Below are 18,800 nucleotides of genomic sequence, written 5' to 3' on the forward strand. Positions count from 1 at the left end.
GTGACCATAATCTTCTGTTGGTACAACTTCGGCTCTGGGAAGTGTTTTCGAACTTCGTCACGGTTGAGCCACTGGGCAGATCGCTTTATGTTGTTTAAATGATCCACTTTTTATCACAGGTGACAATTCGATCAAGAAATGATTCATTTCTGTTGCACAAAATCAGAATGAAGCACAGTTCAAAACGGTATTTTTTTTTCTGATTTTCACTGAGTTCGTGTGGAACCCACTTGTCGAACTTTTACAACTTTCCAATTTGCTTAAGATGGTCCGAAATTTTGGAAATCCCAACACCCAGTCCTTGTGCTATTTCTCGAACAGTTTGGTGCGGGTTTCGTTCCTCTGATGCTGTAACTTGGCTGTTTTCAACAGCAGAAGGACGTTCTCTGCGTTCCTTATCTTCAAGACTCGCATCTCTATTACGAAACTTTTGGAACTAATGTTGTTCGATCCATGCTTGGTTGATACTGTGAGCTGTTTGTAGTGTATTATGACCAAGTTTGGATTCATGCAAATTAATGATGCGCAACATTTTCCCATCAATAATTGTAATGGTCTGAAATATTGGAAATACAGTTTTAGAAAAGAATGAAAACATTAATGAACAGAAGAAAGATTTAGTTTTTCGATGTTATATATGAAGTAATAAAAAAGAGAGATTTTTATCCCTATAAATGACTAAAATTATGATATAAAAGTCTACCATTATTTTTGGAACGACCTAATAATATAGATCAGCAGAAGATAATAAGTGTTGTTGAATTGGAACCAAATCTGGCGCGGCATGGTCAGGTGGTTAAAGCACTCGACTCCTAATTCGAATCTCCGTCACATCAAACATGCTCGCCATTTCAGCCGTGGAGGCTTTATAATGTGACGTTCAAATCCACTATTTATTGAGAAAAGAGTAACTCAAGTGTTGGCGGTAGGTGGTGATGACTAGCTGCCTTCCCTCTAGCCTTACACTGCTAAATTAGGGACGGCTAGCGCAGGTAGCCCTCATGTAGCTTTATGCGAAATTCAAACAAAACGAAACCAAAGAACCAAATTTCATGAGTACCTTAGGTTTGAGACTCTTAAACACACTACAAAAAGTAATCCGATTCGTTAATAATCATTGACCTGAGAAAGATTTTATGAGTTTTAAAAACACATACAGTTTCAAAAAGTAGCGGCGGTATGAGGATACGTAATATTTATGATTACTGCTGTTATATTCTCATTTGCTTTTACGCATACATTCATATTGTTATAATTTGTTTGAAACCGTACAGCGATAAAATAAAACATCATGAAAATAGCGATAATCAGAGAGACAACTCTGAAATCAGTCATTTGTTTGTTACTACAAACAGACTTCCGTTCACGCTACATAATATTAATATTAAAAAACTATTCAATCTTCCACATTGCTTCTTTCGTGGAGATTTATTTGTAATAGAAATACAACTTTCTTCTGTAGAAACTGTTTGTAATTGCCACAGGATGACGCTAGCAGCCTTCCACTTCGTAATTTTTCACAACGAAGTCTGACAGCTGACTGTGAATAGGTGAAGGTCAAATGGTTGCGCAAAATCAAAACAGCCTGAACAGAGATTGTGCTTAAACAAGGATTCGATAACAATAAGTTTAAACTTGTTATTTCATGTGAAGGTGAGAAATTCTAAGCTCTCATTTGTATAGTAATCGTTTTTTGCTCCCACTAGAAAAGTAAGCAATTTTTTTAAAACATAATTTTACTGCGTCAATTTGTTTTCAATGAATCAATCAATTTTTGTGTTTGTTGCTATATTTTCATGTATCGGCATGGGATAATTTATACTGTACTGCTTTAGCAATTTACTGACACGAATATTCTCCCACGAAGTTTCGCAACCATATGGATCAACTGTTGTGAAAAAAATACAAATTAACTGAATTCTGTTTAGAACGTTTAAAAGTAAGCTTGTATATTTCTCATTATAACGGTTGAAATTTGGTGGAAATTTTAATAGCAATGACATTAACATTCTAATTCAATAATTGTCAAATAAGTAAACTACATGTCTGAGGTAGTTGTTTATATTAAGTCATTGCTTTACGTTTCTTTTCATGCTATATGAAATTACACGTACAGATTAAATTAGTATTATTGGTGTAAACGGTTTCATAAAGAATAGGAGATAAATGGTTATTTTCGCTAGCAATTATCAAAATATGATAAATTATTGAGCCTTATTTCTGCTGAATGAAGACATGGTACTTTCCAAGCTATGAACTAAAAGTAGATTTGCTAGAAAATATTGCACTAATACATGTAATGATTAGAAGTCATATATCTGTTGTAGAGTGCTCTAGCAGGTGATTAAAATGTTAACCATTAAAACAAACATTTAAATCAAATTTTCAGAACTAGTTGATGGAGAGTATGTTAAAGTAGTTGTGTTCATACAAGGTAGGTGTGTCGTGTCTGGAGAGTATGGTAAAGTAGTTGTGTTCATAGAAGGTAGGTGTGTCGTGTCTGGAGAGTATGGTAAAGTAGTTGTGTTCATACAAAGTAGGTGTGTCATGTGTCTGGAGAGTATGGTAAAGTAGTTGTGTTCATACAAAGTAGGTGTGTCATGTGTCTGGAGAGTATGGTAAAGTAGTGTTCATACAAAGTAGGTGTGTCATGTGTCTGGAGAGTATGGTAAAGTTGTTGTGTTCATGCAAGTTAGGTGTGTTGTGTGTCTGGAGAGTATGGTAAAGTTGTTGTGTTCATGCAAGGTAGGTGTGTTGTGTGTCTGGAGAGTATGGTAAAGTAGTTGTGTTCATGCAAGTTAGGTGTGTCGTGTGTCTGGAGAGTATGGTAAAGTAGTTGTGTTCATACAAGGTAGTGTCTGGAGAGTATGGTAAAGAAGTTGTGTTCATACAAGGTAGGTGTGTCGTGTCTGGAGAGTATGGTAAAGTAGTTGTGTTCATACAAGGTAGGTGTGTCATGTGTCTGGAGAGTATGGTAAAGTAGTTGTGTTCATAGAAGGTATTTCTACAAGTAACACATGGTTTTGGCAAATCTGAGTATTTGTACTTCTTATGGAGAACTTTACTATTGACTGTTATCATGTTGGTTGGTGTTGACTGTGTGTGTGTGTGTGTGTTGGTTTGTGTTATGTTATTGACTTAGATCACTATTTAGATCATTGTAATCATGTTCTATTAAACAAACTACAATCAGGAGTAGAAACTAGGATGTTTTATTATAAAGTATTTAACCATTGCTATTGAAAGTTTCTCTGATTTATCTGTTTATTGTGTATTTGCTGGAAATTGTTAGGTTTTATAATCTTGCCTTTTTTTGTAGTTTGGAATAAACATTTCTGAGAGGTAAGCTTCTATGAAAATCTGTGAATCAACATGAAGTGACCCACATTACAAAGCTAAAAACATCTCTCAATGAATAAGTTTAAAAATGTATTTTACCATTTTTATGAATATTCCTAATAACTGTTTGTTTTATTTCCATAACTATGTATTTTAGTTATTATTTCATGCAATTACTGTTTCTAATTTAAAATCTGTTGGTTTCTTAAAAGGTACTAAAATGTTTTGTTTTACTTCCTGTGTGTAAATGATTACCATTTAAAAATAATTTCAAGTAGTTAAATATTTATGGCTAGTTTCATAAATGTCCTTTTTTTTCACTTGATAACAGTTGTTACTAAAAGAATGGTAATGTGAAGCATTTATTAGAAATGTTTCTTGTCTTAACTTTATTAACTTTATTATTATTGTATAATTTAGATATGTTAGACAATGTGCCAACAACTGTTATGGTAGACTATCGGATTATTTCATCAAATTTAGTGATCTTAAACGTTCAGATGGTTTTTTAAGGTCAATATGTATATATGTGGAGTACCTTTGAAACATTTAACCTAACCCTAAAGAGCTGATTGGTATTCAGCCATTATATATTTATGATGACACATTACTGCTGAGTCATCATCTATGTGTAGACGATTATTCATTAAGTTTCACTTACCCTACTTACAGTCTCTGTAGAGGTAAGAATGTGTCATTTCAAAGTGTTGGTTTAACTCTTAGCCATGATACACATGATAGAATGAATGTTCACTGTATCATATCACTATATAGATAGTGGAATTTTCAGCATATATTTAATATTTAATTAACATTGCTTTATTTATTTAGAATACTTTGTGTATTCTGTCATTAGTTTCTACCATCTCAACTGTTTCACACAACATTTACATTTTGTACCAGGTGATGTTACTGTATATAATCCTATGGGTAGTACCGAAAATATCTGTTCACATCACCTAACAAATTATTTCTAACTACTTGAACTCTTACTATAAATGAAAAATCTATATCCCATCATGTTTATAGAGGACACAGAAACAAGTAGTAGTTGTTTTGTCATAAGTGATGAGTAATAACAAGAAAATATTTTAAAAACACTTTCTATGTATTTGTAAGAGAAAGGCTTAGGATTAGATGTGTATGTCTGTATATCATTAAAGTTCCAGATATCCTCCCATAAAAAACATCTGAAGTGTAATAACATGTTGATCAGCATTCTTTTATTTAAAAACCACCTGTTAGCTTTTAAATCTAATTAACTTAATAATGTTGATAGTTACACAAAATCAAACATAATGATTTTTGTGTGTGTGTGTGTGTGTGTGATACCTTGATGTACCCTTGTATAGTTTAACTGTTAAGACCAAATCATCATTCATGTATGATACAGTGATATACCCTTGTACAGTTTAACTGCTATATCAAATCGTTATTCAATTGAGGTATTGTGATATACCCTTCTATAGTTTAACTGTAAGACCAAATCGTCATTTATGTGTGGTACTGTGATATACCCTTGTATAGTTCTGTTATACCAAATCCTTCTGTATTGTCATGTTTATGTTTTGATTTGAGAATACATGCACAAAGGTTGTATCAATGTACGTATTTCAACCATTTTTTAAGTACATGAATAGAATATGAAATTATCACAATTTAGGTGAAACAAAATATAATAAGAATAAGATATTTCACATTATTTAATATTATGTGATTTAAAGTATAATATGAAATGTATGTAATATCAAGTTCTGGTATACAAATAAAAACTTAAACCATTGATAACAGAACTTTTTAACACATAAACAATCTTCAAATAGGTAATTTATGACACTTTCAGCAGTTTTTGGTAAGTTTAGCAGAATATTGGTGTAGAATATGCACAATATGTTCATAGTTTGTCATGATACAATTCCCTATAATTTTTGTTAACATGAAAAATACACAAAATTGCAAAGTTCAAAATTTCTAGATTGTTTTAGACAAATTAGCAAAAAAGAAGAAATATAAATATTATTTAGTTTTTGAAATTATATAAAAAACTACCAAATCTTTTATTTTGGGTTGGATTTTCATCTATCAAAGTGTGTTCTCATAGTGTTTCAGCACTGAGTACATGTTCTATATAGAGGAGAGATGTAGATTCTAGTGGATCAATATTATTTGTTACCATAGTAACTAGGTCAGTGTTTCTCTTATTGATTCAGCTAGTGGGAAATTTTACTGGTGATGCAAGCAGGGGTGTTCTGTGGGGTATATGTTTTAGTTGTATTTTGTTGGTCTGTTAATTAAAAGGAGCATAAGATATCACTTTAACAAAACAGCATAGTTTGTTCATGACATGATTGTTGTAAAACTTACAAAATTAATCTTATTATGAGGAGATTTCTCGTGTACTGATGTAAAAATATTGAAAGACAATTTTTGATTCATAATGGAAACTATATGTATAAAGTAAAACTACATTTTTTAGTGAGGACTCATCTTGATTCAATAATTTATTATTTTGTTAAAGTGAAAGTATTTTTAAAATTGAGGAAAATGTTGTATAGTTTGACTTTTAAGCATAAACATTCTACAGTTTCAGCTCCCTAGACAGTTCTTAAAAAGGTGCTAATTTCTGTACTCTGATAAGTTGTAGACTTCAGACTTTGAAAACAAGTCAAAATTGAACATTTGTAAATATTCATTACAACTTTTCAAAACATTTCCCACAACCGATGTAAGACTAATAGGTCTTCAATTGCTGAGACAAATTTTATTGCTTCATTTGTAAAGAGGAGTAACATTAGTCAACTTCCAGTTTTCTAGCATATTTCAACTGTCCAAGGATTGGGAGAAAATATCATCAAGTAGCCTGCATATCCATTTTAAAATTTTTAAGTAGATATTATGTGACACAGGTTCTTTATCATTCTTTAAGTTTCCCATTTGAATTGTTGGCAAGAATTCAGTTGAAGGCAACTAGGATGACACCTGGGATGAAAATGTTATCATAGGATATATTGAGATTTCTGAACTTGTTTTCTCTTGAAAGAAAACAAGAGTTAGGGAGTGGTATTTAAGATTGTTAGAGGTAACTGGAAGTGTTGAAGCATCATCTGTGCTTTCATATTTGATGTTGAAAGTGATAAAGTAGGGGACACATCAGATTTTGTAAGGAAGAAGTCATCTTCAGCTAAGACAATGTTATTTTTCTAATAGGGTGGTTGGCTTCTGGAATGAGTCAACTTCAGATGTGGTGGATACAGTAATTTAATGGATAACGTGACAATTATTTGAGTGTAAAGGCTAGTTTTGAGTTTTTTTTTCTTTCATGGGAGGATGTACTAAATAAGATGCCCTAGATGGATGGACTAGTAGGTCCTTTGCTGTTTTTTAATGCTATGTTATCTTACTGTACAAATTCACAGAATTATAAATGCTAACTTTATTTAACTTTTGCCAACTTGATTTTCAGAGGTGTTCTGGTGTTTCTTTCCATATAAGTTGCAGAAGGTTTGTTTATGGATAAGAAAGTGAAATTAATATATATATATAATTTGTAATAATAAACAAATAAAAAAAAAAATACTGCACCAATCAAAAGGATCTTCCCAAAGATGCAGGTTTATATGTGGGATATAAAATGTACCCTAGGTTTTGAAGAAGTAGGACCCATATTGCAATGGGGACACACTGTCTGTTAACCATAACTTCCGTTCTCCAATTATTACATGAAGAAATTCATAAATAATAAAATAACCAAAATAAATAGAAATCAAAAGAGCAATCTATGGGTGTTGTAACTACCAATTTGCAGCCTCTAAACAAGCTTTTATATATGATAATGTGTTCATCCTTGTGAATTAGTGCCAAGATTAACTGTTCTTTTGTTTTATTTTACTTGACTGTTGAGTTTTAATATTCTGTATATAACTCGTTGATCAGGCCTGTACAATTTAAGTTCTGTATTCAGTGCCTAAAGAAAGGCTACAGTAATGTATGTAAAATAGGTACAATCTTCAAAAACTGTTAATTTGCAACAAACTTTTGTGTATATTGTTGATAATAAGAACCATAATTATGATTGTTTAAAGAATCACCTGGACCAAAGACATTAGTGACTGTATCCAATAGTACAGTTAAAAATATTCTGGCAACATACCAAAAACAAATTATTTTGTATGAAAATGAATTCTGAATCTCAGAACCTTGTAAAAGAGTTAGATATCTTGATTTCAAAACTTGTGTGGATTATTTTATTATATACTAATTTAAGGATCCTCAACAAGTGGGGGGAATTGTCTTGCAGGTGGGATCTATGCTAAATTCTGAGTGTATGTGTGCCAGAGTTTATACATTTTTTATGTTTAAATATGTATTTTACAGAGTTAGTTTTTAATCTGTTTCAAGAGTAACGTTATTCTTTATTGGGCTACTTCTTTTTAATTATCTTGTGAAAATAATTTATAGTCTAGTTCACTTAATAATAAAATGTTAGGTTCTTTCTTTTTTGTGTTACTACAGGTTTTTACACTCTTGTAACAACTGTCTTTGAAATACTGTATTTACTATGGTAAAGGTAAAGATAAACTTGTGCAATTTCACAGGTCACTGATTAAACATCTGAATGTACCTGGTAACTAAAATTGATTTAAATACTACACTGATACTGGCTGTCTGGAAGCAGAAAGCAAAATGATCTGGTTGATTGGTTCCTTTGTATGTAATATCACTTTTAAGTGTTCATCAGTAACAAGTCTTGAAATCAAACTTAGAACTTTCCAGGTTTTCTAGGCCTACTTTAATGTCATATGCACTTTAGTTAACACTTAAATTGAAACATTCAAAATATAGTTTACAATACTAATAAAGTTGTCTGTGAAACAGAAAACCAGTATAAGGTGTAGTTAGTCATCTTGTGGAAGTACAGATATAAGGTTGTAATTTAAATTTAGTACTAAACTACAGTAACTTGAAGCCTTGTGGGCTCATGTAGGGTGGTGCATACTCTAAAATGAAATGTAGGCCAGCCCTTAAAATACAAGTATTTGCTAAGCTTTCCCTTAACTTCCTTAATTGCATCTACCACATTTGAAGATAATCCATTCCAAAGGCTAATTACCCTGTTGGGAAAATTAAGCTATCTTAGTTGAAAATAACTTCTACCCTGCCAAAATTTACATTTTTGTTCCAGAGTCTTATCATTTTCACTATTAAATATGAAAATAAAATCATATATCAACATTTTCTATTCTGTTAACAATCTTAAAGACCTAAATCAGATTTCTCAGAGACTTCTTTCTGCAAGTGAAAAGAAGCTCAAAGATCTTGATCAATTCTCTAATGACAGCACTTCCATTTGAATATTATCTTTGTATACCTCCACTGAACCATTTACAACAATTCAATATCCCTTCTACATTAAGGAACCCAAGACTGAATACAGTAATCTAAGTGTGGCCTAACTAGTGAGCTGTATGTGTTAGCAAAGTTTGTTATCTGTATGTGAGTTACCTGTCTTTTTAACTGATGGAACAATTATCTGAGGAACATTTCTCAACAGTACATGCAGTACCTGATAGAACAAATATTTGAGGAAGGTTTCTCATCATACATGCATCATGTGGTACTTAAGTGTTGCTAGTACATCTACAGTTCTTTATAAGTCACTAAAATATAAGACTTGTTTATAAAAAACAAAAACAACCAAATTATTTTAAAGACATGTTTTCTCTTTCAGGTTATTCTACTTCAAGATGGCTAAAGTTCAAAGGTTAGATCACAAAGTATTTTTTCCTTTGCAGCACATGGAAATATGTGCAGAACTGTACATAAAGGGCTTCATGTGGGACAACTTACAGGCCTGAAAGTAAACAGTAAAAGTTAATTTAAGAATCCTTTGGTTGCTTTTCTTATCTTCTTCCTGGTTGTCACCAAAATGGCATCAAGTTGTTCTGACCTTAGTGCCCATGGGGGTCCATATGCTGGGACAATATCCAGAGAAGAGGCTATTCAGTATTGGCGTTCCCATAGACGTACCAAGAGTGCAGGCAGTAACACCTCACGAGACCTCTCTCTTTACACCAACATGGGTCTCTACAGTCATCATGTGATCACAAGATTGGTAAAGACAGAAACTGTAACAGGTGATTTCGTGTCACTTTACAAAACTGCCGAGTCCTCAAGTGCTAGCACGCATGAAGTAGTGAAAGTGTTGGAGAAAACTGAATGTCTGTGTTTAGATCAAGGGGCTGTAGGTATGTGTTAGGACTTACTTCAGACTTTAGTACCATTTATTCTATTAATGGGTATATTTGTATTAGTAAACACTAATGAGGTAATTATTTTTATTGTCATTTAGAGGACCCACTTGACAGAGAATGTGGAATTTTAAACCTCCGTCCACAATGTGTGCAGACTTTTGCTAGAATTCGTATCTTTGTCTTCCTGTCTTGTGTTCTGGTCACCTTACAACAGGCTCTTTCTTCAGGCTATTTTAACAGGTAATGTTTTCTCAAACATTATACAGTTCTGATCAAAGTTTTTGAAACATTGATAATAGATGGATATTTTACTTATTGTTTAGAAATATTAAAAATTATTTCAGTAAATATTGATTGAAAAACCATTTCATCAGTGGGAAAAAAAACTTGTAAGTTTTGTAAAAATCCTTTAATTTTCTGTTACTCGTTTTTGTTTGATTGTAATATTTTGTTGTAGCCTAAATCAGCACATTTATGGTGCCCTAGCTTATAGTGATAAGTTGATGGTTTCTCTGATGAGAATGTACTTAGGTTTATAATTAATCTTAAAGTTATGTTTTTGATTCTTCTATGATAGAGATGGAAAAGTACTTCTATAACTGAGTATAACATATGTTTAAAGGTTTTTGTCTATAATCTTTAGATATGTTGACCTTGTTGCTGGGTTAATTAGTCGATCTTAAAAACTACTTTTTTCACACCACATTAAATGCATGAAGTTCTGAAGGCATACCATACATTTTGGTAATAGCTATTAAGGCACAATTAATATATGTTGATGTTTAGCTGCTGTTAATTGTTTTTTTATTATAATGTAGGTAACAAAATTAGGGCACTGATGGTAGAAGATGCAACCAAAAAAATTCTTGTTTGATAGAAAAGAACAGTGAACATGGTTGTTGGAAAATAATAACAATGAACATGGTGGGAAATAATACTGTATGTAGTTGGTGGAGAAATAAACAACAGTGTATTTATAATCTCATTTTAGATATCACTATATCGCACGTGTATTTTATGTTAAAAAATTTTAAATATTTGAAACGATTTTACCATGTTGAAGCCAGTATGGTTTGTGCTGGGACAACTTGATTGTTTGAAAAACTTTGATACACTACAAACCTTATTAACTTCTGCATTTCCCTGATTATTCAGGAGTACAAATAATACATCAAGACTCCATTTGAAATATGTTTACGATCTGAAAACAAGCTACAAATATATGCAAACTTTTATAATAGAACATAGCCTGATTGTACATGATACTTGTTTTGCTGTAGTTGTAGTACATATAACCAATTATAGAAACACTAGTGGAAAATTCAGATCTGGTCTTGGGATAAATGCATCTATCAAAATTCACTCTTTTAGTTTTCAAAAAGTGAATTTGAATATGTTGTAATGAATACCAGATTAATTATATCATAGGATGATTGTACAAATGTACACCCTTATGGTTGGTTATGTCAGTACGCTTTGTGTTACATCTCAACATGAAACACAGAATGCCAAAAGCTGAAAACTTTTTCAATTTTTCCTCTGCAAGTTAACTTGACACCCATGTTTAATCAATAAACTGATGGTTCCTTACTTCGTATATACACTTATAATTAACTTAAACTTTCTTTTATGTTTATAAACAGTAAGGTCTGTACTGTAAAAATTGAGTTAAAGTAAGTTATCAGTTTCTTTCAAGTTGAATATATACTTTGAAATAGCTAACAGTCAAAGAATATAATATGGAACTGGGATTAGACTTGGATAAAGAAGAGAATGACAAAAACAGTTCCTAAAGTGGAATATTAAGTTATTTAAGTATATATATAAGAAGTTAATTAAGCATTTATAATCCATGGGTTTTCTACTTCATAACTTCATTTGCTGGCAAATGGTTGTAACATGAAACATGAGTAATCCATACTGAAGTTGGTTGTAACATGAAACATGAATAATTACTACTGGAGTTGGTTGTAGCATGAACGTTGAGTAATCCACACTAAGATGATATTATACACTAATAATAACTATTGGCCTCTAAAACCCCAACACTGTTCTGTAGCTTGTAGAATAACTGTGGGAGACCCACATATACAGATGCTTTAATAGTGCCATCTACTGCATTGCCCACATCCAAAGAACCACAATGAAACATTGTAAATTGTTCAAGATATAAAACATGCTCATGGCCAGGGCATATTAACCCCTTAGCTGCAGAAGACACCATAGGGCACGATTGTAAACTGACAAGCAATTGCAGAACTTGCCACATAGTACGATTGTAAACTGACAGACAATTGCAAAACATACCCAGTGGTCTGCTTTAATTTCTTTTGAGTAACAGTATGTGGAATGCATCTAACTGATTACTAAATTTTGATTGGTTGATAAATTATTTCATAAAACTCAGAAGCTAAGGGATTAATATGGCTAAAATCATGTATCTAGCCACACTCATTGGGGCAATTCCTTTTACATGTATTTCAATTTTTACCATGCTATTGTCCTCGTTTCTGTTGTACAGAACTATTACTTCTATCCTTACTTGGTAATTTTACTCCCATATGTATAGCAGTTGTAGTAAAGATTTGTTAGGTGTTGCATTTGGAATTAATATTTTTAATAGTAAAATGGAACCTGGATATGACCAGCTAAAGGATTGTTAGGTAGGATGTATATTGAACTATTGACTGAAAATAATTCTTTAGTTCATTGTGTGATTTAGAAATGAAGAGCATGTAACTTACTGAGCGTGAACAGAGAGAAAGTAGATCCATGATGATGAGAAACCCACTTGAAGTAAAAATGTATTCTAAAGATGGGTGGTGTGTGTATTAAAACTTTAAAACAAAGTACAGAACAATGTTTAGGTCATCTTCAAGTTAATAAAGAGAGAAAGGAGGGTGATAAAAAACAACAAGAAACACAAATTTATGAAATGTTTATGAACACTGAGATGCTATAGAAATTCATTAGTTTTTTAATTCACTTGAAGAACTTTTAACTGGAGTTAATCATCTTAGAAATTTTTTTTTTTTTTCCAAGTGTCATTACAACGATAGAGAAGAGGTTTGACATTCCTAGTCGTGTATTGGGTGGAATTGCGAGCACTTTTGAAGTCGGGAATTTGTTGACGATCATCTTTGTTAGCTACTTGGGAAGTCACAGACATATTCCTGTTTGGATTGGAAAAGGTAGCTGTTTTTCTTTCCCATTTATTAGTTTTTCTAATTTTCTGATTCTCGTACATTTCGAACATTGCATGATAATTTGATGCATCGTTATTATTAGAAAACTGATTCTTTAGCATCTTCTAATGTAAGAGCTACTTTATAATTTGAAAACAAGCCCATGTGTTTTAGAATTGGATACGCTTTTCAGAAATTATTTTATACAATGTTATTTTTTTCAAAAGTTAACAAGCCCTCTTAGGTTAGTTTTTGACAGTGTGAGTTACAGAATTGGTTTCTTTATTAACTCTGGAATATCACATTAAACTTGGCATGCTCAAGATATATACATTTCTGTTGGTTCTGAAATAAACCCTGCAATTCATAAATAAATATGCATAATTTCAGAAATGCTACTCACCTCTGTGCACCACAAAAGCTATCTATTGCATGCTGCCATCTACATTTCTGCCACAAGCCTTGAAGAACACTCTCATCCTTATGTGTGCCAGTTTCTGATATAATCAAGTTATAGCTCTCTACCAATACAAGGATGATACATCCTCCATACACAGTAGTTCTCATGAGTAGTAATAGCACATGGACAGACTCATTCTTTCCTCAGACTGTGTTTATCCTTAGATGCATTTTTGTTTTACCAGAACTTGTATTGTTGTTTATACCCCTTTTTTTCACTGTTCATCACATTTTCATTTCTTTAATTTCTTGATTATATGAAAGAATGATGCTAAATTTCAAACAAAACTTTCATTTGAATTATATTCAGTTTGATTTGATTTTCACTGACTTTGTACAATTCTTATTATGTGTAGGTAGGTAGGTATTTCTTTTATTACTCTTTATGGTTTTGATTAGGCCTATGCACCATTACCATACCTGGCTATTTTCTTTGTCATTGAAAACAAAATAAAGAACTTTCTCAATTTTACAAAAATGGATCACCATAACATCACTTTGAGGTACGTTACTACTGGTATGAGACCAAGTGGACACACCACTTGTTTTATAAATAGAGCTGAGATGTTACTTGACAGTGAAATACAGGACTCTCTAGTGAGTTATGAACTGGTAGTTTGATCCCGCCAAAATGGTTTTGGGTGAATCTTAAAACCTATTGCAAGATTTCTATTATGTCTGAGGGATGTTTCAGCACACCCTTCACAGAATCTCTTAGATTCAAACCACTGTACAACAACTTTGGTTCTGCTAGCACCAAAATTATTTGAGGATTTCATAGTCAAACAAATTCAAACACAATATGAATTAAAACCAATTTCACCAAATTTTGGTTTGTAATTAGGTAGTAACTTGTTTCATGTGAAAGCTTTTATTTTGTTTCTCTATATATTAAAGTTTTTGAGGAATAAAAAATCTCCAAATTTTTACACTTCTGTCAGCTGGGTATTATGGTAACAGGGCTTCAACCAGTTATTAGCTTTACATACACTTTAGAACAGGGATCCTAACTAATGATTTGGAGGTGGAAAATCCAGAGAAAGGCTTAGCATGTATCAAGTTTGATATGTCATCTCAAAACTAATAGGTAAGAGGAGTCCATAAGTGATGATGTAAGCACTATAAATATGCTAAATAAACCACTTTGAAATATGAAAAAAACTGTGTTTAATATGCTGTAACTTGTTTAATATGCATTGGTTGGTTAATATTATGTGCTGTTTTCAGGTTGTTTAATAATGGGTGTAGGATCTTTGGTTTTTTCACTCCCATACTTTCTGGATCAACCAAGTTCTAGCTATAATTATGTTAATAAACATGGGTCAAATGCTTCTCATTTCCGGGATGGGAACACGTGTCGAATATCTCCAGTGTCCGTCCAACCTGTCCATGCTGAGCTGCAGGGTGGCGGGTATGTATTGTTCTTAATTTTTGAAATTTAATTTAATTTTTTTACCTGGTAGTATAACATAAATATCAGAAGCTCAGTGTACAGTTTTTGTTTTCAACACTGATAGTGTAACATAACTGTGATATGGTTAACAGAATTTTGAAAATGTAAATACTGGTACTTTTTTGATTTTCTTTTAATAGATTACTTTTAATAATCTTCAACATCTAAATTTTATTCTAACATTCTATTTTGAGGAAATCTGTTATTTAGATACCCTTATTTGTACTTGAAATTTAGGGACAGATAATTTGATGGGAAGTGTGTTGAGATAAAAATTCTCACAAAGATTTTTTTTTGGTAAATTTTTCTGTTAGTCACTTTGGTATTCAGCATCCAGGTCGTGACCTGACCTCCTCCAGGTGTTCAGAAGGAAGCTCATCAAGTGTTTTGCATATTTTGATATTCATGATTTCCCAGGTATTGATAGGCTGTGGAGGGTCACCTATCTTCACGTTGGGTACAACATACATAGATGACCATGTGAAAAAGGAGAGTTCGTCTATGTACATAGGTAAGAAACATTGTGGGTTTATCTGTAGTTAAGCGCAGAACTCCACAATGGACTATCTATGTTCTGCTCACACAGGTATCAAAACCATGTTTCTAGAGTTGTTAGTCTGAAGATGTACTGCTGTGCCAGTGGGAAGCAACAAATTAAACAATACTGATAAGAACAGGGATGTAAGATTTTGTTTGTTCAGAGTTTCTTAAGAAAGTAAGGCACAAGATCAGGGGCGTAGCCAAGGGGGGGTTGGGAGTTAAAACTCCCCTATGGAACCAAACTTTTTAGACAAGTTCAGTTGCCACCTGTAAAGTTTCATAAAGATCTGTGATTGCATGGTAGATAATTTCATACACAACAAATTGTCAAATGCAAATTTCTGATTGAACACTTTTAAGACAACAAGATTTGTCAGAACTAGAGAAATACAATCGAATATCTGTAAATGGCTCAAACGCCTGTTTGTTCTTGCCAGGACATCTACAACACAGTTTGGTTCAACTTTAATATCACAGTGAATGTATAATGAGGCTAGGCCATTCAGTTGATCTTCAATGGTGGTATTTTTCAAATACGTTTCGTTTTGAGTCTTCTGAGAGTTGAAAACAAACGCTCCACTGAGCTTGTTGACACTGGCAGCATGGCAAATACTTTCAACAGTCTAGAAATGACTGGGAACATTTCTGCAATTCACATTGCATATGCATCTATGACATTTTTTGGTCTGTTGTTTGCAAGTGATTTATACCAAACCCTGAGTTCACCTACTGCACCTAGTGAAGTGCTGTCAATGTCAGTCTTGTATATATTGACCAACTCTTTAATTTGGTCACATTGCTGTGCTGTAGGTTCTGACCATTCTGTTGTAGATCCTGATGGTAGTAGACACATGAAGTTTGTAAGGAGAGTTTTGTGACTGGACAGATGGTCACATATTTGTGAAAGAAAGTGATCAACAAATGGTACAAATACAACAATACGAAAGTACTCCTCAGGGCTAGAGGTTTGTGGGTTAACATGGTACATCTGTCATTTAGCCTGCCTTGGCATTATGATGTCAATTTGAAGCTCACGACACAGAGTTTGAGCCTCACAGAAAATGTTAAATTTATTCACAGTATTATTTCTGAGTGAATGGATTAAATCTTCCACTATTTCTGCATCATGCATTGCAGCACCTAAATCAATGTTCTGTTGCTGTGGTAAGTTGCACAGAGGTAAACTAAAGGAAAACAATTTAGCAATGGTAAGTAGAGTGATGATGAATTCTGGCCGTATTATAGAACACAACAGTTGATTGGCTTGCATGGCAGAATCTGTCTTGCCAACCTGATATGGTCTCAAGGGCATCTGCAACTGCATGGATTAATTCTAGAAAGACAATGACTGAGTCGTGCCTCTCAACCCACCGGGTGGGGCAGAGACCTTTCAACTTTTTTTTTTTCGATTCAGGTGCTTTATTCTCCACCGAAAGAGCTTAAATGTGCTTTTGCTTGGGTGTATTGAGAAAGTTTCCAATGCTAGAAATTACTCCCATGCAATTTCGCACAGGAACTTTTTTACAAGCATCAGAAATTGCCAAGTCTAGGGAATGGACACTGCATTGTACATAGGGTGCACATGGGAATTTATCAGTGATGTGTCTCTGGGTACCATTGAATTTCCCACTCATAGAGGCAGCACCGTCGTACCCTTGTCCTCGCAGGTAAGCTATGTCAATACCATATTTTGTCAGATTAGTTATGATAACATCAGCCAAGTTTCTGCCTGTCACGTCGTAAACAGATATAAATTGCAAAAAATCTTCTCTCATTGCAACAGAGTTGTCATTGGCATGCAAATATCTAACACACAGCAAAAACTGTTCAATACCTGAAATATCTGTTGTTTCATCAGCTAATATTGAGAAACACTTTGCAGCATTAACCCTGTTAACCAAAGCATCAAGAACACGAGTATTACAGGCATTGATGATTTCATTTTGAATTTGAGGACTCGCATACATAGCATTCCTCTTTGTACTCTTAAGGCTTGCTGAAAGCTTGACATCACCCTTTGCTCTGTAGCACAAAATTGCCCAAAAAATTCCCATCATTATTGGTGTGCTTCTCATCAGTTTCACCAACGAATATTGGACCAGAATCATATTTTCCCCTCAAAGCTAAACCCTGTCTCCGACACAGCAATACAGTATCAATAATAGGCATTAAATATTGCTGGTTCTGTTCAATTTCTTGCTTGTAAGTTGCATCAAGTTGCAAGTGCACAGATGAACGTGTGTTTATGACTTGTAGAAAATTGTTAGCTTTCTCTTTGCTGTCCTGGTGGTACTGTTTTAATTCTTGTGCCTGGAAGTCTTCAACAGCCTTCTTCCAGTTTGTGTATGGAAATTTCACTAGTTGTCTCAATTTCTGGCTTCCAACACCAGCACCATCAGGAGCAAAAAGACAGCAGTACTTGCAGAAAGCACCCTTTGCATGTTGATTGTAGAGTAGTCATCTCCACTGTGAAAGCCAATGATGCTGAAAATGCAGCTTTCTTGGACCACACTGGGGGAAAACATAATCACTCCCTGGCTTCCAGGCATTCTCAAAGAGACATTTTTTGGTTTCAGCATTTATCTAAAAGAGACAGAAAGACATAGTTCTAATTAAGTTATTTTGCACATAGGAAAGTTTGTTATGAGAGTACAATAACCTCGAAGAGAAAGGCTTAGAGCTGCACTTCACAGAGCAGGCCTAACATCCTGTGGCTGTAGGCCTACAATCACTAGCAGCAATAAATATTCAGTCTAAAACTCATCAGAGTGTTTGCATGATTTTTAATACAAAATTAATATAATAAGGAGTTGACTTACCTGTTTACCATTGCTGACATCATCAGAAATGTAATTTCCAATGCCCCAGACTGGATCTGAGGTGGTAGTGGCAGCACAAGTAGAAGGCCACGGTGATGACTCTGACAATTCAGTTGACAATTCTGACTCAACCTGATTGGCTGCAGTAGATTGATCAGGTTCAGCCTCATGAATGGGTTTAAAGAACCCATGCAGTGTTTTTTGCTTTTTCAGGCTTGACATAGTGAATGATTTGTTTACCGCAACTTCTGTTTGTCAACGTCACATTCACATTACCATTGGCGTCATCTATAGTGAATGATTCACTATAGATGGCGCCAATGGTACTGGGTTAGTGTCATGGTGCCACCCACTGTTTATTTTTGAAGTTAATTCTTGAAATCCAGGGAATCTGAACATACACTGTCCATGATATTTGAATACAGATTATAGACACTATACATATATTTTGCACTCTCTTAAGTGACTTTATTTTATGTTGATGACAGGACTGTAGGCCTACTTTGCTGGGCCTGATAACTTTAAGTTATATATGATTAAAAAAATAAGACAAACACCTCAGTGTGCCATTCTGAAATTTGCCAAAAAGGTGGTCTCAAAATGCATAATTCAGGCTTTTCTTTTATGTTTTTATTAAAATATTTCCTGCAGAAGGACATGCTCCTGAACCCCCTAGCATGGCTTCTTGCCTGTGGCGCTTGCATCAAGCAATTAACACTCTTTGTCAATTTTTTTAAATTCATAACTCTGGGAA

General features: G+C 33.5%; 1 protein-coding gene across 2 annotated transcripts in view; it reads left to right on the top strand.

Annotated features, from left to right (window-relative positions):
- The first annotated feature begins 1,493 nt into the window (after positions 1-1,493).
- The window catches only part of LOC143233509 (solute carrier organic anion transporter family member 3A1-like), a 53,113-nt gene continuing 35,806 nt past the window's right edge, over positions 1,494-18,800 (top strand). Inside the window, exons 1-6 of one of the 2 annotated variants that reach the window (XM_076469804.1) lie at positions 1,494-1,653; positions 9,068-9,584; positions 9,689-9,830; positions 12,633-12,781; positions 14,462-14,645; positions 15,002-15,198. In XM_076469804.1, the coding sequence (XP_076325919.1) occupies positions 9,266-9,584; positions 9,689-9,830; positions 12,633-12,781; positions 14,462-14,645; positions 15,002-15,198 (991 nt within the window). In that variant the 5' untranslated portion in view covers positions 1,494-1,653; positions 9,068-9,265. Of the gene's footprint in view, positions 1,711-9,067; positions 9,585-9,688; positions 9,831-12,632; positions 12,782-14,461; positions 14,646-15,001; positions 15,199-18,800 lie in introns of both variants that reach the window. The other variant, XM_076469805.1, reaches the window with a different exon arrangement.

This window comes from Tachypleus tridentatus, chromosome 12, assembly GCF_004210375.1.
Source record: "Tachypleus tridentatus isolate NWPU-2018 chromosome 12, ASM421037v1, whole genome shotgun sequence".
Lineage (NCBI taxonomy): Eukaryota > Metazoa > Arthropoda > Merostomata > Xiphosura > Limulidae > Tachypleus > Tachypleus tridentatus.